A 20,170-nucleotide genomic window follows, 5' to 3' on the forward strand; every position below is an offset into this window, starting at 1 on the left:
AACCAAGGATAAAATAACGTATACTGGATCTCTTGTCCACTAGTCGCCTTCCAAACGTTTTAGTCTAGTTTTTGTCCGTTGACGAAATTGTCAATACATTTAGCTTAGTTTTAGTCATCATGGCTTAGTTTTCGTTCAGTTTCCATTTAGTTTTCGTCAGTGAAAAAAGGTGGTCGACGGACATTTTTCGTCTTGGTTTTAGTCGTCAAAAACAACACTGGTGCGAAGCGACACGATTTGAGCTCATGGATAATCTGCTACTTTTGAGTTTGAATCCTGAAAAGTAACAGTTTTGGACATATGAGGATTCCACACGACAGAGACGACGAGAAACGTCAAAATATGAACATGAAGTGAAACTTCACACTTAAAGCTGCTATAAGCAATAATATGTCAACATTTTAATGACCTTTTTGTTTTTTTGTTTTTTTGGTGTTCAGACAGCCAGCAATGGGTAGAACGCTCCCAAAAGAAAAGTAGTTTCTGTGACACATCTAGGGGCCACAATCTGCATTCAAAGATTTTCCTAGAAGCTTTGTCATTGGTCGATTTGCCTGTCTGCTTCCTGATTGGTTAGTCACTGCGACCGGGTTTTTTTCGACCAATGACAAAGCTTCTAGGAACATCTTTGAATGCAGATTGCGGCCCCTAGATGTGTCACAGAGACATTTTACCCATTGCTGGCTGTCTGAATACCAAAAAAATTAAAAATAAAAAGGTCATTAATATTTTGACATATTATTGCTTATAGCAGCTTTAAGGCTATTACTGGCGCTTGAATACAGGTTTGAAGTGTGCCATTGCTAACCAGTGGTTCTCAAACATTGTCACGTCAACGATCCCCCGAATGGAATACAATAATATACTTGGCCCCCATCTGAACACACATTGTGTGTCAATACAATGTCAAAATGATTTAGTTTTTCTTTTTCAAGATTTTCCCGCGAAAGGGCCTTTCTTTGTGGAGTTTTGCATGTCCTCCCTGTGTCCCCTAGGGTAGGTACACCCTCACAAAAAAATTATCTGTGTGTGCAATAATCATGGTCTCTATGGTAGACACTATGGGAACTATGCACAAAAATGAATTTCACTCCATTTTCTTTTTTACTTGTGACAATAAAGCTGATTCTAAACTGCCTCCCCCTGGTCACCTGATGCAGGGGAAAGGAACTGGTTGGAATAATGTGTTCCTTCCACGCGCTACGTCCTAAATGGTAAATGATACATTTCATAGCGCCTTTAGGCAAAGCACTTTACATGGATTGGACATGCATTACATTCATCCATGCACACACATTCATACACCAATGGCAGAGCTCGGAAACCCTGCAAGGCACCAACCTGCACATCGGGAGCAATTTGGGGTTTAGAGTCTTACTCAAGGACACTTCGACACTAGCCTGGAAATCACCTATGCTTTTTATGGCATAGGCAGCTCCTGGCAGGATCCGCCGGCAGAAACTATGCGCAGCTGCTAGACATGAGACTAATCGACAGAGAGAGAGAGAGGAGTGTGTGTGTATATGTGTGCGTGTGTGTCATTTTTTTTAATTTTTTTTAAGATTTTTTTTTGCGGCTTACGCCTTTTATTGTTTTTTTTTTGAAGGGACAGACAGTAGGCTGACAGGAAACGGGAGAGAGATGGGGGAAGACATGCAGTAAAGGCCGTGTCGGGCTCGGGAGTCGAACCCACGGCACACTGCGACTGGATTACCAGTCGGGTGCCCAGACGGTTACGCCACCGCCTGGGCCCGTGTGTGTCAATTTAACAAAGGTGCAGACGATCATAAATCAGCAGAGAGTGAGAGATGTTTGCTCTACTCTATGCCGAATTGAAGTGGACTCGGACGCAGACTTTTTTTTCACCCTGGAAATAAAAACGTCTGGGTTTCCGAGGCTACTTCGACACTAACTCTGGGGGAGCCCACAGGGATCGAACTGGGAGCCTCACGGTTCACCATCCGGCTGCTCTATCGGCCACTCTACCGCTGATCCACTGCCGCCCCCCCCCCACCGGGGAAACTCACCCCTGTCCAATAAGAAGTGGCCCTGCTCACTCCTCATGCATTGAAGGAAGCATGAGCTCAGTTTAGGGCTCTCCCCAGGTTGGCAGAGGGAGAGTAGCGCCAAGGATTACAGTTTAGGCAATTAGCACAGAATGATAATACTAATTTAAGAAAGTATAAAATAGGGTTTAAAGTGGTTAAACAGATTTTTATGCCATATTCACAATTTTTAGCCGCATGGGGACCCCCGCTTGAACCCTCTCAAGGACCCCTGACCCACTGTTTGTACCCTCTCAAGGACCCCTGACCCACTGTTTGTACCCTCTCAAGGACCCCTGACCCCTGACCCTGACCCACTGTTTGTCGACTCTGAGTCACTTGGGAAATGAAAAGCATTTTTGTCGGCCTTGGACCCTTAAGTTCTTGATGAATATATTTTGTCATAATTCAGTCACAGTTTCCAGTTATGATCCAGAAAACCACGTCAGAACTTCTCTTAGAGGAAATGCACTTGAAAATGGCATGGAGGAAAACAAAGTAATCCAGAGTTCTCTTGTCTAGGTTATAATTTCAGTCACTATCTTTGACCATTTAGTATTTAGCATTATTGGATTTATTTTTATTTTGTATCAATGCCAGCCTGACTCTATGCGTTTTGCCTTCTATACTTCAAGCCAAAGTAAAGTATTCTTGTTATATTTGACCACCGTCTCTTGAGTTTTGAACAATAATATTTGCTCAGCTCATCTCACAAGCTCACTGAAGGCTGATAAATCTGACGTGTCAGAAGTTGACTCGCTGTACTTTATCTTCACCTGTGGTTCTAATTATTATTTAAGATGGAGTGCCATGTTTTTGCACTAGTATGTCACAGAGACAGTTACCCCCAATCCAACCCTTGATGCTGAGTGCCAAGCAGGGAGGCACTGGGTCCCATTTGTAGAGTGTTTGGTATGACACAGATAGACACTAGGGGTGTTTATTTTGTACAGTGTACACTGTACAGTATGTGGACCATGGTGACATTGATCAATTCTTGATAAAAAGCTTCTAATATATTATTTAGGCCCCAAATCTATAAATCTCACACTATTAAGGCAACCGGCCGGTTCCACGCACTGCACAAGGTGCCCTTTTTTACTTGAGCACCTGCCCCTCTAAATGTCTGTGCACGCCACTGCCGGCCGGGGATCAAAAATGTTAAAATGACCACCGCTGAAGTGCCCTTGAGCAAGGCATTGAACCACTACCATGAAATGTTCTATGAGCAGGGCCTGGCTGTAAACAAGTATCTGATGCTTAGTCCAGTTACCCTGGGTAAATATAGTAACTTTGCTTTCCTTTAGGTAACATGTCTGAATAATAGAGCTCGACAGTTTGAATGCTTATCTAAGTGCATTTTCCATGCATTTATTCCATAGACATTTCAGAAACTCTTAATATAGAGTTATTTTTTAAGTCTGGTTCCAAAGCCATCCATCGGTTAATTGTGATCATAAATCATTTATTTTCGTGTTGAATAAATAATAATTGCAAAACGCCAAAGCAAAAGAGGGAAAAGTACAAGACTACATATTTGAACCAGCAGTTTGGCATGCTTATGCTTGACTTAGTTGTTATTATTATATATATTGTTTTAATACATATTTAAAAGGATCCCTGGATAATGAGACAAATATGTCTTAAAACATTATACTTGCCCTCTATTACTAAAGAAATAAAGTAAAAACACCTCAAATATTTAATTTCTTTCATAAATAGAGAATCTTTCACTCAATAGGAACTGCTCCTGTCGCAAGTTGATGATGTCATATGTTCATGTGTGGTCCAGCCCTATGGAATTGTGGAATGCACGTGCTAATACAAAATATTTTAAATATTGCTTTGATATTAACTTTAGGAAGTATTAAGTTGTTTTGTATTAGCATATGCATTCCATAATTCCATAGGTCTGGACCACACGTGGACATATGACATCAACTTGCAACAGGAGCTGAAAGATTCTTTATTTATGAAAGAAATACAAATATTTAAGGTGTTTTTATTTATTTTTATTTTAGTCGTAGAGGACAAGTATAATATTTTAAGGCATATTTGTCTCATTAGCCGCGGTTCCTTTTAAGGATTTTTTTTAATAGTAATTATAATAAAACTGTAACTGACTTGTAATTATATTCAACGAGAGAATATAGTGCTAGAAGAAATGAACAATAATAAAGAATGTCAAAGTGATTTTAACTTGAGGTCTATTGAAGAGCAGGCACACTTGCAACTACAACCATAGATATATAAACTCTAGATAGCTCACCCGCGCTGTTGGCCAATGGAGAGCGACGTCGTTACGTGGCGGCCATCTTACCTCGGGCCACATAACATTGTGTCTATGGGGCATGTACTCTTAAATGACCATAACTTGCTCAATTTTCAACCGATTTTCAAACGGTTTGGTTTGTTATAAACGTCAGAGACGTCCGCATACTTATATGCTTTTATACGACGTTCATAAAAAAAAAATAATAAGCAGATAATTAGTTAGAGTTATGACTGTTTCTGTTTGAGCTGCCATTGAACATACTGTACTGTAGCCCCGAATTAAGATGGCTGCCGGGTGAACGACGTCAGAAACTCCGCCTTGAGCCATCTAGAGTTTATATATATCTATGACTACAACCACCGCAGTGAATTGGCAAATGGTGCATTTATATAGCGCCTTTATCCAAGGCGCTTTACAGAGATTGTGCATTACATTCACCCATTCACACACGCATTCATACACCGATGCCGGGCGAAACCATGCAAGGCACCAACCTGCACATCGGCAGCAATTAGGGGTTCAGAGTCTTGCTCAATTAAAAGTTGTGTTAGTTATACCGTATTGTGTTATAAGTTAAACGCTACCATACAGACGGCTGATAATTAGGTTTTATTCACTAAAACAAGTTGCAGCTTTAAAGACACAAGGCATCCGAAGGTGAATGCGAGCGTTTCTTCCCACACCAAGATGCTTTTGGCCTAATAGCTGGGCCTTTCCCGGCCCCACCTCTCTCCCTGTGTTTTAGGATCCAAGATGGCCGCAGCACCAGGAGAGGGTGGCCTTACTGGGCTGCGTTCACAAATTCAAGACACCTGTCTTGCGTTTGTCTTGTGTCTGTGTTTAATGGCCACTCCAATGCATTTCCAATGGAACCCCATATGGTTCGACCAAACATTTTGTTTGATGGGGGGGAAGGGTGGGCAGAACACATCCATCAAAGCTGTGTTCAGATACGAGTCAGGTGTCAGACACAAGGCAAGTGTCTTGAATGCAGCTCAGTAAGGGCATATGTCGACCCCGCCCGCTCACCTCCACCCCACCCCTTCCTGGTGCTGCGGCCATCTTGGAAAAAACACAGAAAGAGTGGTGGGGCCGAGGAAGGCCCTCACCTTATTCCATTCTATTCTACTCATATGTAATATGTCCCTTAACACTATCACCATAAAAAATACATTTTCACACGGGAAGCGACAGCCACACCTATAGTCCTTTATTTCCGAGAGGGTTTAGGCACAGTGGTGGAAAGTAACTAAGTACTTGATGCCGATACTTTTGTACTTTTACTCAAGTACATTTTCAATTCTGTACTTTTACTTCTTTAGTAGTTCTAAATTGCAGTATTGGCACTTTTACTTAAGTAAAACAATTATGTACCTTTTCCACCACTGGTTAGGCATGACCAATCAGACCGGCATGGCGACAAAGCAGCCGTGACTCCTTGAAACGCGCGGCTATGCCTGCTTCATGAGTCGAATTCACCTTTAGCAAAGCCCCGCCCACTCCCATTTGGACACTTTTTCCAGCCAGGCTCATTCCTTCCAATGTAAATATCATGGATTTTACAATTTTTTTTCAACCAAAAAACCTAAAACCATGTTTTAGGTTGTTATTAGAGAAAGTAAATGATGAGTGTTAATTGTTTTTTTCATTTGCTGCTTTCTTTCGTTTTAGCGATAGCGAAGGGGGGTGGGGGCATTTGAACATGGTCCTAAATATGTATAATATTAATAAAGAAATCGCTGTCAAATTTTGTAAAAAAGGCCGTATTTAGCCCCATGTTCGAATGCCCCCACCCCCCTGTCAAAAATAGCTAAAACCACAAAAACGAAAGAAAGCAGCAAATGAAAAAAAATAACACTCACTTTGTCTAATAACAACCTAAAACTTGAACCTTGGTTGAAAAAGACTAAAGTTGTCCTTTAAATACTGGTTCATTTTTGGAACCAGACCTTCAAAATCTCTTCCAACTCCGTCAACAAGACCTGCCATATGCATTGGAAAAATAGGTGTGTGAAATTTATTTTTTAAAACAATGTTTTATCATATAGGAGAACTACTGGTGGAGAGGTTTGTCTAACCCATGTTATTCTTAGCTGTGATTGGACCATAGCAGTCTGGGGAGGGGCTTAGCTATAGGTCAATTACCTCTGGAAAGAAAGAAACCGTCCTGGGTGCCAGCTGGGGGTAATATGTGTTAATGATAGCATCACAATCACGTTTAACCACTTAATCCATTTATACGTTGGCTATACAAAAATAGCCTATCTGCAAGCGTGCACAGTACATCAGCAATGTTTGAGAATGTACGGAAAATGTTGAACATGTTTGGGAAATGCTGAATCCGTTTTTTTTTTCTTTTCTCTCGAATAACCTTCCTTTAGGCACAACACATTTTCAGATGGGGGGGGTCAGCTGCGGTGCAGAGGTCCTTGACAAACCAAAAAGAAAAAAAAAGTTTGAGAACTACTGCTTATAGTGCCACGCACATCTGTCCACGTGAAGAGTGCAGTGAGCGTGGATCCGATTCCAAGCGCGTATACTGTAGTGTAGCCTATACTGTGTTGCGCACGTGACTCTCTACCCCCGCGTGCGAAAAAAGGTCCTCGTGCACGTCTCTCCCCCCGTGATGTATCGTCGTTGCTCTGCGGTGGTGGTGCATGGAGGTCAGGAGGAGGGGGCAGCGGACCCCCTTGTTATGTGGCTCCACCATGGCCCCCGTACAGAGAAGAATGTCTGGGTTTGTGTGTACAGTCTCAGTGACCTCCCCGGGACCTCACACACACACACACACAACACACACACACACACACACACACACACACACACACACACACACACACACACACACACACACACGGGGGTGCATAAAAAAAAATCGAATAGGCACGTCGAATAGAAGCATCAATATTTACACGGTATATACTGTAGATCCACACATACACACACGCAGTACAGTTAACATTAACATCACAGTATTTCAAAAACCCGGTCGCCTAAACATGAACCACCCCCCCCTCGCCTTTTCTTTTCTTCTCCCCCCCCCCCCCCCCCTAGCCCCGCACGCACCCTCGTGTTTATCCTTTTTTTCCCCCCCTTTTCCTTCCTCTCTCGTTTTCCGACGGTCAGCTGATTGTCCGGCGAGATACGACGGTTGGAATCGCTTTTCCACGTCCGCGTGGACCTATTGTTGTCCACGTCCAGCGGGTTCCCTCCTCGACCACCTCGGTATACAGTAAAGAGCCCACTTACTGTACATTTACGTCATTTTGACATTCGTCTCTTGTTTAATACATAGTTTACAGTGTAGAGAGAGCATCGTCGTCATGAGGGGGGGGGCCCGTCCGTTCATGAGGGGGGGCCCGTCCGTTCATGAGGGGGGGCCGTCCGTTTTCCGTCACATTGTCTTTCCCCACGGGGCGTGTTCGGAAAACACGCTGCAGCAGTGCTGCGCTGCAGCAGGAGCGTGAGAGACTTAACAGCGTCATTACTGTCCTTTTTTTTCATTCACGCACAAACGCAGCTGCTGCGCATCGAGCTGTCCCCGAGGCTGCGGTTTTGCAGGACGCTGAGCATGCAGGGTTTAAAGGTGCATTCAGTGATTTGGGTGATTTGGAAAACCCCCCGGTACGCCCCAGTAACAAGATGTGCACATGCATGCAGTACAGTGAGGGGACACGCGACAGGCCAACAGCACACACACAAAGGCCCGCCCCCGCTCGATCATGATTGGTGGAAGGCCTCTCTATCCTGATTGGATGAAGGCTGGGCCACCTAGCCAAAAACGAAACCTAAGGTTTTTTGACCCCCAGGGGTTAACTGGGGACAGGGAGGAACTCCTTATATGGTCAGCACACTCTATAGTAGGGAGGATTATCACAATAAAACAAAAAAATAAGTGATATTTGAATTAAGTGAAATCACTGAATATACCTTTAAACTAAATATGCGTCACACGCGATCCCGGATTCGATACCCCTGCGTCGAAAAAAAAAAACCCAGACAAAAAAGGGGTTTCCAGGTGTGACAGGAACGAACTGATGCATTCTAGAACTGCGGCATGGCGAGAGGGGAGGGGGGGGGGGGGGGCAGCATCTATGGAACCCTGCTCTCCAGCCAACGTTTCCTAGAGGAAGGAAACGAGTGAGCACAGGAAAGACGAAGAAGAACAGTCGAGGGGCCCATACTCGGTCGCGCATGCGGCCGCGCCTCGCGTCGACACTTTTCGGTGTGATTGCGTATACGTCATTTTTGCCGAGCGACTAGCACAGCGGCCACACGCGTCGAAGCATGAATATGCGTCACAGGGCTCACAGAAGACCGAGGAGAGTTCTAGGGTGTCCCGAAGTGGGCAGGGAGGGCTCTCCAGAGCCTGTTTCCGAACCTAAGGGATGGTGTGGGGGGGGGGGGGGGGGGGGGGGGGTGCATGGGGGGCGGTTTGGATGCAGCAGCGATTCCCAAGCTGTGGGCCATGTGGGGCCCCCCCTGGTGGGGATGTGAGGATGTTGCAAGAATGTTGTAAAAACAATAAAAAATCACTATGATGTATGTTGCCAATTTCTTTAAAATCTTAAAATAAGTTTTCATTGTGATTAACAATAAATAGGAACTTCAAAGGATCCCCGTCGCAAGTTGATGGTGCCATGTCATATGGAACGGAATGTTTGAAGTAAAAAAAACATATTTAAAATACAGTTTTGATGCTCATATTATCCTTGGTTTAGGTCAAGTAGGATTATTCATTGCTGAACCAACACATGCGGGACAAATGGCATCATCAACTTGCTTGCTTGAGTACAAGATTAACTATATTGTGGGGTGGGGGTACAGTTTGAAACATGGCTGGTAAAGATCCGCGGGTGGGCCTGGGTGGGTGGGTGGGTGGGTGTGGTGGGGTGGGTGGGTCGGTACAGCACCGGGGGACGAAGCGTGGTGGTGGGCGGCGGCGGCGGTGGTGGTGGTGATATAGCACCTAGAACTTGGTGCTGTGGCTGAAGCTGTCGGACATGATGATGTTCTTGTAGAAGTTGTCGGAGCGCGTGGAGCAGTAGCCCTTGACCTTGTCGATCACCTGGCTGACCGGGAGGATGGAGGACGAGGAGGAGGAGGGAGGGTCCGCCTCAGACGAAGACGAGGAGGAGGTGGAGGAGGAGACGCACTTGGAGGAGACGCCGGTCTGGTTGGAGTAGCCCTTACCTGTGGAGAGGTGAGAGAGGTGGAAAATAAGCACTCGCGTGTTTTACTTAAAGGAGCATTCAGTGATTTGAGTGATTTGGAAAACCACCCGGTCCGCCCCCGGTAACAAAATGTGCACATGCACGCTCTACAGTGGGGGGAAGTGCAACAGGCCAACAGCATGTGCACCAAGGCCCGCCCCCACTCGATCATGATTGGAGGAAGGCCTCTCTCATCCTGATTGGATGAAGGCTTTGCCACCCGCCACCAAAACTGAAACTAGGGTTTTTTGACCCCAGGGGCTCACTGGGGACAGGGAGGAACTCCTTATATGGTCAGCACACTCTATAGTAGGGAGGATTATCCAGAAAAAAAGAAAAAATAAGTGATATTTAGATTAAGTCAAATCACTGAATATACCTTTAAACCCATTTAGGCCTGAAATTTAAAAATAAATCTTCTAAATCCTGACAGTTTTCTGAAATACCTATGTTTGTGTATTCAGTGGTGCTCAATATTCCATGTCAAGGACCCCAAAAAGTATATGTAATTGGCCACCGCCGACCCCCCCCATCTGAAAATATGTTGTTCCAGGGACCCCCCATGAAGCAAAGATTTGAGTTAAAAACGTTCGCTCTGAAAGAATATATATTCAAAGATTTGCGCCACATTTTCACGATTTTTCAAAGATAGCAGAACTACGAAAAATAGCAGATCTACAAGCTCGCTATGAGCTTGTAGATCTGCTATTTTTCAACAGCTAAATGACCATCATCATAATTTTTCGACCGCGGTCGAGATCATGGATTTCACAATGCCACGCCGGTCCTTCATTGCCATCCCCAGTTCTAGCTTACTGATGCTTGTGTACCTAGCGATGGTCTGCTTTGAGGCAGGATTCCAGAGAAGGGAAGATATAACCTCATTGTCAGCTCTGTAGCAGTGGCCAGCAAACTGTGTTCTCCTAGATCGGACTAGTGAAGAAACACGGGGAAGGTTGCCGTATATCAGATTAGTCGATGGGTGGCTCTTCCATGAGATATTTTGCGCTCTCATTAGAAGGCGGGCGTACAGTAAGTACCATCCAACCGTTTCTCTAGTTTCTTTGAAAGTGTCCATGTCTCGGAGCCATAGAGTAGAATCGGCTCAACGGTCGTCCTACATATTTTTTACTTTGAACATCTTACTAATCTGGGATGACCAGATCTTATACATGTCATTACAGGCTGACCAGGCCATACCCTTCCTAGTTTGAACGTCCTTTTGGGAAGAAGATATATATAATATGAACCCAAATACTTGTAGTCATCAACCTGTTTCAGAGGAGTGTTGTTAAGTGTGTGGTTAAGTGGTTATGGTTATTGTTGGATTTGCATTATACTGTATTTACATATTCAATTTTCGTCTCGTTGAGATAAAGACCAACACAGTTGGAGGCCTGCTCAAAGAGACTGAAGGAAAGCATGAGCGTACTCCAATGATTGACTGATAAGCGCGATGTCATCAGCAAAGTCAGTGTCGGTTAGGAATTTAGCAGGATGACGAGAGCTTCTCCCATAGGGTTTAGTCGGTAGCCCTTATCATTGATAGTATCAACTGACATACAGTTGGGTGTCACCGATATTGTCCCTTATCATTTGACCCATTTAGGCCTGACCTCAAAATTTTAAAAAATCCTTCTAAATCCTCCAGTTTTCTGAAATAAATATTCTCACGATTTTTCAAAAATAGCAGATCTACAAGCTCGTGCGCTATGAGCTTGTAGATCTGCTATTTTTCAATAGCTAAATTATAACATAATGTTTAAAACACCAAAAGGGGTTCCCGCCAAAAATGGGTTAACTGTCCTTTTGCGCAGATCACGCAAACCTCAGCAAAAAGAAAAGGACAATATCGATGGCCTCCAACTGTACGAAGAACATAATCAACAGCAATAATAAATAAAAACGGGGCAAGTGTGTCGCCTTGGAGTATGCCAGCAAGGATGGGGCATGATGGCGTCTCTCCGACAGGAGTAAGGATGGTCGCTGAGGTATTTGTATAGAGAACTTCTATAGCATCCATCATTTTGTCGGGGATACCGTATAATTTAAGAATTTCAAACATTTTGGCTCTGTCGACTGAATCCAAAGCCTTTGAGAAATCAACAAAGACTAGTGCGAGATCGAGGTTGCATAGCTGTGATTCCTCAATAATCCTACGTAAGCATAGGATTTGACTCTCAAGTGGATCTACACACGTCTAAATCCGCTTTGATTGTTTCGGAGTAGAGAGGCTCAACGAAGGGGATGAGACGATTAAGGACGAGTTTGTTGTAAAGTTTTGCAGCAATTGGCATTAAGGAGATTCTACACCATCCATATAAATGATCAGTATAAGTAAAGTATGGTAAACAGTCCCAATGATGCTGTAGGTAATTTGGCATCCCCCATGTCATTCTCTCAAGCAAAGCTAAGTACAACAAATAAAGAGCGTTTTCGCGCTGCTGCTGCATATCACTAATTTGACACGGGCCTGGCGATAGTTTTCATAGATTACGAGGCTCGCCCCAACGCACACATACATGCAGTGCAACGTGACCTTCCACTCTCCAAGCACACAAAGACAAACGGCGAACCTCAAGTCATGATTCTTTTCTCAGATAACATTGCACGTTCCCCTCCGTTTTCCCAGGGGTGGGTGAAAGTATACTCTTAAGTAAAAGTACTCAGAGCAGCAGTGTTGATTTCGTCGACTAAAACTATGACAAAAAATATCCGACTGCCGTTTTACGCTGAGGAAAACTGAATAAGAACTAAATGACTATGACTAAATATATTGACAATTTCGTCAACAAATAAAAACTAGACTAAAATGTTAGGACGGGACAAGAGATCTAGTAAAAGACAAGTGATTTCACACTTGGTTGCATGCTGAAAATAGCCGATCTACAAGCACACAACGCATCGCTCTGCGACACGTTGTGAGCTTGTAGATCGGCTATTTTCAGCAAGTGTACAATCACGCCAAAATACATATTTTAGTCGACTAAACCAACAGTAGATTTCTCCAGTCGACTAAAATCCTACCATATGTTAGTCGACTAAAACTAGACTTACACTGACACTAAAACTGAATGCTAAATATTCAAGAAACTAAAATCAAAATGTGTCTGTCAAAATCAACACGGCAAACTACAGTGCGTAACTCTCCTCTTCTATCCTGGCAAGCGCAGACATTTTTTCACCATTTATTGTCTCCACCAGGCCGAAGGCATAGGGAGAGAGTATGTTTTGCACTCCGTCCGCGTGTCTGTCCGTCCTTCCGTCCGTCCTTCCGTCCGTCCGCATGGGGAGAGAGTATGTTTTGCACTCCGTCCGTGTGTCCGTCCGTCCTTCCGTCCGTCCGTCCTTCCGTCCGTCCGTCCGTCCGTTATCAGCTAATCTCCGGTACCGTTGGCCCGATCCATGCCAAACTGTGCTAACACACTCCCTGGATGCCAACGATGAACCTCTGCCCCAAATATTCCTCAACGGCCTGTTATAGCGCCACCATGAGGCCGATTTAGGCAAAACACATTTCTGTAGATAACTCGTACATTTTATCCATACATCACACAATTCGGTATACATGTCACTATCTCCGATCAACACGGATCTGCACAATTTCCCATCTTCCATCCTGATTGGCTAAGATTGGCTTCCAAAGCTCACATGATTGGTCCGTTTCGAACAAAATGCCACAAATCACAAACACAGTGTCCAATTTCCATGAAATTATACACACACATTTCCACTAGGCCGAGGGCGACATGCCACTATTTTTTCCCCAAATCAGCCTCACGGTGGCGCTATTTCCTGTTTTTACCTATAACTGCATCGATCTGTATACAACTTATGTATGCGCACTCCCTAGAGGCCATGGAAAAACATTTTCCCTGCATCCCCCCACATCCGCCGGTTATAGCGCCACCATGAGGCCGATTTCTGCAAAACACATTGTTTTTGTTAGTCGCACAGATTTAATCCAAATCTCAAGCAAATCGGTACACGTGATCTCTGTAGTCATGTGATCAAGACGAGCCTGTTGGATTTCTCAGATTCTACAATGATTGGCTAAGATTGCCTTCCAAAGTTTTCAGGAGTAGCCCGTTTTGGACAAAATGCTGCACATGTCCTGCTCATCCAGAATTCTATCCTCAGAGATGCTATGAGTGATCTGGCTCTGCATTTCCTCAACAAAATGAAGAAAATTGTTGCAAGAAACAAACAAACAAACAAAAAAACATGTTTATATTACTCCTAAACATTTTGCCAAACACCACACACACTCCTATCCTCCTGGTGGAGACCTGTGCCCAGAAGGGCACTTTTTCTAGTCTACATACTGTACAGCCGGTCTGCTGGCTCGGGGAATTTTGACCATCAGGCCAAGATAACTTTTTACAATCGGGGTGGTACGTTGTATATTTGCTCTCCGTCCGTCCTCGGGATGCCAGCTTCCGGTTGGCTTTGGCTGTCATCTGTCATCAAGTCAGTTTCCTGATCAACATATATCCCCCTCCCAGCATTTGGTTCGTTGGCTAAGATTTCTGTAGCAAAACGTTTTTTCTCCTCCAATGTTGCAGCTAGGTCGCTGGCTCTGCGCACAACCCTTGGGCCATTGCTGGTCCTTGGGAGGTGGGTGCAGTTGGTATGTTAGTCCTCAATCTCCCTCATTCCTATCAGAGCCTTATAGATATAGACAGAGTTACGCAAACTGCGTTCGCTTCATGGGGCCAGTCCAATGAAGGCACTCCTAGGGTGCACTCACACGGTTAATGCAATGCTCTGTGCTCGTTGGATGCATGTTGTGTTGTGTCATGGCCGCCCAATGTATTTCCAATGGAGGTCACATGGTTTGACACAACATTGTGTTGTGTGAGGGGGAGGGGCGCAACGACTGCGCCCCTCCCCCTCACACAACACAATGTTGTGTCGACCTCCTTTGGAAATACATTGGGCGGCCATGACACTACACAACATGCATCCAACGAGCACCAGAATTGCATTAAAGGTGTGAGCTCAGCCCTAGACTTCTATTGAGCATGGTGACAACCAACTGGGACAAGTCCTGGACCGGAAGTAGGCAGAAATGCATTGGACTCAGGGCAACAGCCCAGCTTTAATGATCTTAAATCCCTTTATTTTAGATTGTTTTGTAGTGATAGCACAATATAAACATTAAAGAGACTTTACCATTTACTGTACAATACTTTAAAAACAGTTGCCGTACATCAATGGCAATTGCGCTTTTATAGCTCTTTCGATCAATTAAGCCATAATGCTACTTAATGCTACTATCGGGTAGCTACCTGTTGTTGTCATGACAATGGATCGCCCATCTTAGATCGTCCTCACCATAATAATCCATCTGTTTCTTTCAATCGCCTGTATCTCCTATTCCTTGTCCCAGATGGCATTTTTGGTCAAAACAACGTTTCTTTGATGGCACAGAGCCGGTGATGTGGAGCCCTCCAGAGCCCCGGTATAGACCCATCTTGTAAACAAGGCCTGTCCAGGACCTGCTCTTCTTACTAGGTTATGTTCACTTCCGGTAGTCTGGAAATGTGGCTTTTCAAAATAAGAGCTTAACTGGGAAAAATGCTGGCGTGAATTAGATCCTCATTTTTCAAGTAAAGTGTTAAGATCCGAGGACAGGCCTAGGTTGCCAGTGGTGGAAAGTAACTAAGTACTTTTACTTAAGTACTGTACTTAAGTACAATTTTGAGGTATTTGTACTTTACTTGAGTATGTCCAATTTCCAGTACTTTTACTTCTACTCCACTACATCTCAGAGCCAAAATTTGTACTTTTACTTCACTACAATCATTTGAAAACTTTAGTTACTAGTTACTTTGGCGATTTAAAATTTGATTAGAAAACATACATTAACCACTTCAACCCTATACATTTCTACAAGCTCACAATGCGTTGCGTTTTGTAGATCTGCTATTTTCAATAGATTTTGTGCACATTTTGAGATCACAACACTGGTATCGGTATTCGGTATCGGAAATTGAGGTAGCGGGATCGGATCAGAAGCGAAAAAAGTGTATCGGGACATCCCTACTTTAAGTACATTTTGATGCTGATACTTTTGCACTTTTAAGTACATTTTCAATTCCGTACTTTTACTTGTAACAAAGTAGTTGTAAATTGCAGTATTGGTAGGCTACTTTTACTTAAGTAAAACAATTGAGTACTTTTTCCACCACCGTAGGGCCTTTTACTCAGACCTTTACTGCATGTTGTGTGTTGTGTAGTGTCATGGCCGTGTAGTGTCATGGCCGCCCCAATGCATTTCCAATGGGAGTCACATGGTTTGACACAACATTTGTGTTGTATGAGGGGGAGGGGCGCAGTCGAAACACAGCCGAAAGCCATACAACAGCTTGTAGTCCAAAATGTGGACTACAAACCATGTGACTTCCATTGGAAATGCATTGGGGCGGCCATGACACTACACGGCCATGACACTACACAACACACAACATGCAGTAAAGGTCTGAGTGAGGCCTAGGTTGCACACGACCTTTGACACGATCCCGATTCTGGTTTGACACCGATTTTGACCCGAATTTCTCCCCTAAACTAACTAAGCAGGCGTGGCTCTGTTGTTAGCTCTCCGTTGTAAAGACTTCAGTGCAGGAGACGGCGCGGCGCGGGTTCAATACCGCATGCTGTGTGTAAAGTAAAAATATACAATCTGGTACTTGATAATTCATTACTGTCCACCACGGTATGTTTTTGTTAGAATAACCCCCAGTGCTTTTACAGTACAGGCTTGGCCATGCTGAGACAATAGCAGGGCAGGGTGGAACTATGTGGCCTGATATGCATCACACGTTGTTATTCTGAAGACGTATTCAACTTATGCAGCGTGTTCGTCGTTCATTCTGTGTGTTTTAGCAAAGGGCCGGGCTCACTTCACTCCTGGTTGACACTCCGAGCTAGCCAAAACGGAGGTCTCCGTCCTGGCGTCCTATATCAAATAGTATACGCTCAGCGTGAAGATGAATTATTAAGTGTTCTTAACACTCGCTCGGCACAATAGTAGCAAAAATAATTATCTTAACTGAGTGGAAGACACCCACTGTACCATGTTTCACTAAATGGCTTAATTAATTCGTATTCGAAGTAGCTAGATGTAGCCAAAACACCCCCGAGGGGATCGACAACAACAACGGGAGGCATATGCGACGGACAAGCGACCGGGCCGCGATGGGCCGTCAAAAACATAATCTTTGTTTAGATATTGGAAGCATTGATTTAGATCAAGCGTTATTCACGTTCTTTAGATTTTTCATCCCATCCATTGAAATGGAGGGGGACCACTTTGGATGACGTCCCGACCGGAAATGACTTTGAATGTTGCCCAATCGACGCTCCCAGCCTGTAGAGCGTTATGAAATGATTAAAGGGACACTTCACCCCTTTTGCAACCAGATCTTATTTGAATTTATGCTATGACAAGTTCCCGGGTATTATTAGGTTCCCAAGTTGCATCGTACAGGTCTAGTCATTACAATGAGATCTGGTTGCAAAAGGGGTGAAGTGTCCCTTTAATGGTGGATTTTATAGAATAATGAGACTATGATTGTAAACCCAAGCCATACTGCAAAGCTGTTCTTATTAGCTTTATAGGTGGGGTTTTAACTAATAGCTTTGCTTCTGGGGGGGCCTGGAATAACATATTTCGGCAGCCAAATACATATAATGTTGGTGGTACTTGAAATACATGAAATAGTTTGAGAATCACTGACATAGAAACATTGTTTTTTTCAGAAAGCTTTTAGGATTCAGAAGATTTTCTTTTTTTTAGAACCGGTTTACCCATTTTGGGCGGGAACCCATTTTGGTGTTTATGGCATTATGTTATACCACCGAGTGCCTTGTTACGAGCGTGTAGGTCAGCTCTTTTTTGAAAAATCGTGACAATGTGGCACAAATCTTTGAATATATGTTCTTTCAGAGCCAACGTTTTTAACTCATGTCTTTGCTTCTGGGTGGGGGGGTCCCTGGAACAACATATTTTCAGATGGGGGACGGCGGCCAAATACAGATAATTCTAGGGGTCCTTGACATGCATGATAGTTTGAGAACCACTGACATAGAAACATAGGGTTTTTCAAGAAAACTATCAGGATTTAGAAGGCATTTGTAGAATCGGCCTCAGTCCTAAAATGGGTTAAAGTGCAGTACTTGAGTAAATGTACGTAGTTACTTTCCGCCACCAAGCGTGAAAAGAATGCATGTGTTCTTTGTGAACAAAACATCGACTATTTGCCAATAGTTGAAATGGAACATAAATAAACCGGGTGGGTAGCATGACATGGGGGTATTAAATCCAATATCAGTTTAAAAGCCAGCTACAGTTGGAGGCCATCGATATTGTCCTTTTCTTTTTGCTGAGGTTTGCGTGATCTGCGCAAAAGGACAGTTAACCCATTTTGGGCGGGAACCCCTTTTGGTGTTTTAAACATTATGTTATAATTTAGCTATTGAAAAATAGCAGATCTACAAGCTCATAGCGCGCCACCGAGTGGCGCGCTACGAGCTTGTAGGTCTGCTATTTTTGAAAAATCGTGAAAATATTTATTTCAGAAAACTGGAGGATTTAGAAGGATTTTTTTAAATTTTGAGGTCAGGCCTAAATGGGTCAAATGATAAGGGACAATATCGGTGGCACCCAACTGTAGTTACTTTCCGCCACCAACCGTGAAAAGAATGCATGTGTTCTTTGTGAACAAAACATCGACTATTTGCCAATAGTTGAAATGGAACATAAATAAACCGGGTGGGTAGCATGACATGGGGGTATTAAATCCAATATCAGTTTAAAAGCCAGCTATGCACATCCTATGCCAATATCTCCATGCATCGCTCTCTGTCTCTCTGGGTATCAAAATTGACATTATCCAGTTTTCCTATCGTATTTGTTTCACTAGATACAAACAGGATATTAAGAAGACAGCAAAGATTAAGAGGAGGATACAGTAATTTGTGGATTACGATGAATTTGATACATCTTTTCATAAATCAAAACCTTTGCTTGGGATTTTGTCAGGGCAGGACATCCATGCACAGGGATCGATTTCATGGAGAGGACACGCTTGCTCAATATTCTGGATTCCTGGATGCGTGCGTGCGTGCGTGCGTGCGCACGTGCATGCGTGCGTGCGTTACTATACTTGTGAGGACCATTCTCCTCCTCACACGACAAATGGTTCTTTCATGGTTGAAAATACATTTTCAGACATACATTTACAGTTGGGTGCCACCGATATTGTCCCTTATCATTTGACCCATTTAGGCCTGACCTCAAAATTTAAAAAAATCCTTCTAAATCCTCCAGTTTTCTGAAATAAATATTTTCACGATTTAAAAAAAAATAGCAGACCTACAAGCTCGTAGCGCGCCACTCGGTGGCGCGCTATGAGCTTGTAGATCTGCTATTTTTCAATAGCTAAATTATAACAATGTTTAAAACACCAAAAGGGGTTCCCGCCCAAAATGGGTTAACTGTCTTTTTGCGCAGATCACGCAAACCTCAGCAAAAAGAAAAGGACAATATCGATGGCCTCCAACTGTAGAAGGATTCTGGTTGCGGTTGGGATCAGGATTAGTCATTTTAGAGGTTAGATTTAAAGGGTTGAAATGAGAGTTAAACACAATTTATACCTGCGCCAGTGTCATGCACCGTCGAAATATAGCAGATCTACAAGCTCGCTTGTGAGCTTTGGGCTCACGGTTAAAAATGACAGTAGTGTAAAAAATGTTTTTTAAATACATAATAATAATAATAATAATAATAATAATAATAATAATAATAATAATAATAATAATAATAATAATAATAATAAATAAAAGCATTTATAAAATCATCCTAAAATGTTGTTGTCCTCGATCACAAGTATAGTTATATCTTTGTGAGCGTGCGTGCGTGCGTGCGTGCATGCGTGCGTGCGTGCGTGGCTGTCTCGTTATGCCAACTATGGTTGGGGTGGTTCAGTCTGTTTCCTTCATTTTAATTTTTTTAAAGATATTATTTGTGGCTTTCGCCTTTATTGTATTTTTTTGTAGAGGGATAAAATCACAGTAGGCTGACAGGAAATGGGGAGAGAGATGGGCGGGGGGGGGTTGACAGTGTTCAGTAAAGGCCGTCGGGATCGGGAGTCGAACCCGCGGCACACGTGCTGCCAGACTGGACTTATAGCAGCCAAGGTTGCCTGGACCGCTGAGCCAAGGCCCCAGGCCCATGAGTCTGTATATCCTTCTGCCAGAGCAGAACCTCTCTCACCGCCGCCGCCATGCAGTCAAACAGATGAAACACATATTTGGAGTCCATTGTCTCTATACTCCATCCAGAGATCAATCATGTCTGCGTACATGAGAACCTGCAATGTTCCATCTGACCGGCGTTGATCATCATAATAAAGAAATAACCACTCGCAGAGGGACGATACAATCCGCGAGTTCACTCAGTTCACACCCGTGTGAACTGAGTGGTGCAAATCCCCCCCCATTTTTATTTATTTTTTGGTCACAAACCCTAAGACGCAGCTACAGACAGGTCACCACCCATGAGGCCACAACTGATTTGTTGGTTCTCCTCCATATCAAAACGGTGTGGGCATCTCAGACTTGTACAAAGCAAA

The 20,170-nt window shown here is 43.7% G+C and overlaps 1 protein-coding gene across 1 annotated transcript in view; it reads right to left on the reverse strand.

Annotated features, from left to right (window-relative positions):
• Window positions 1–9,225: 9,225 nt before the first annotated feature.
• The window catches only part of adgrg6 (adhesion G protein-coupled receptor G6), a gene marked incomplete at its 5' end in the record, with an annotated part of 167,576 nt that continues 156,631 nt past the window's right edge, over window positions 9,226–20,170 (reverse strand). Inside the window, one exon of the mRNA XM_079526453.1 lies at window positions 9,226–9,513. Coding sequence (XP_079382579.1) covers window positions 9,290–9,513 — 224 coding nt within the window. The 3' untranslated portion in view covers window positions 9,226–9,289. The remainder of the gene's footprint in view (window positions 9,514–20,170) is intronic.

Source organism: Electrona antarctica (genome assembly GCF_951216825.1).
Source record: "Electrona antarctica genome assembly, chromosome: 17".
NCBI classification, from domain to species: domain Eukaryota; kingdom Metazoa; phylum Chordata; class Actinopteri; order Myctophiformes; family Myctophidae; genus Electrona; species Electrona antarctica.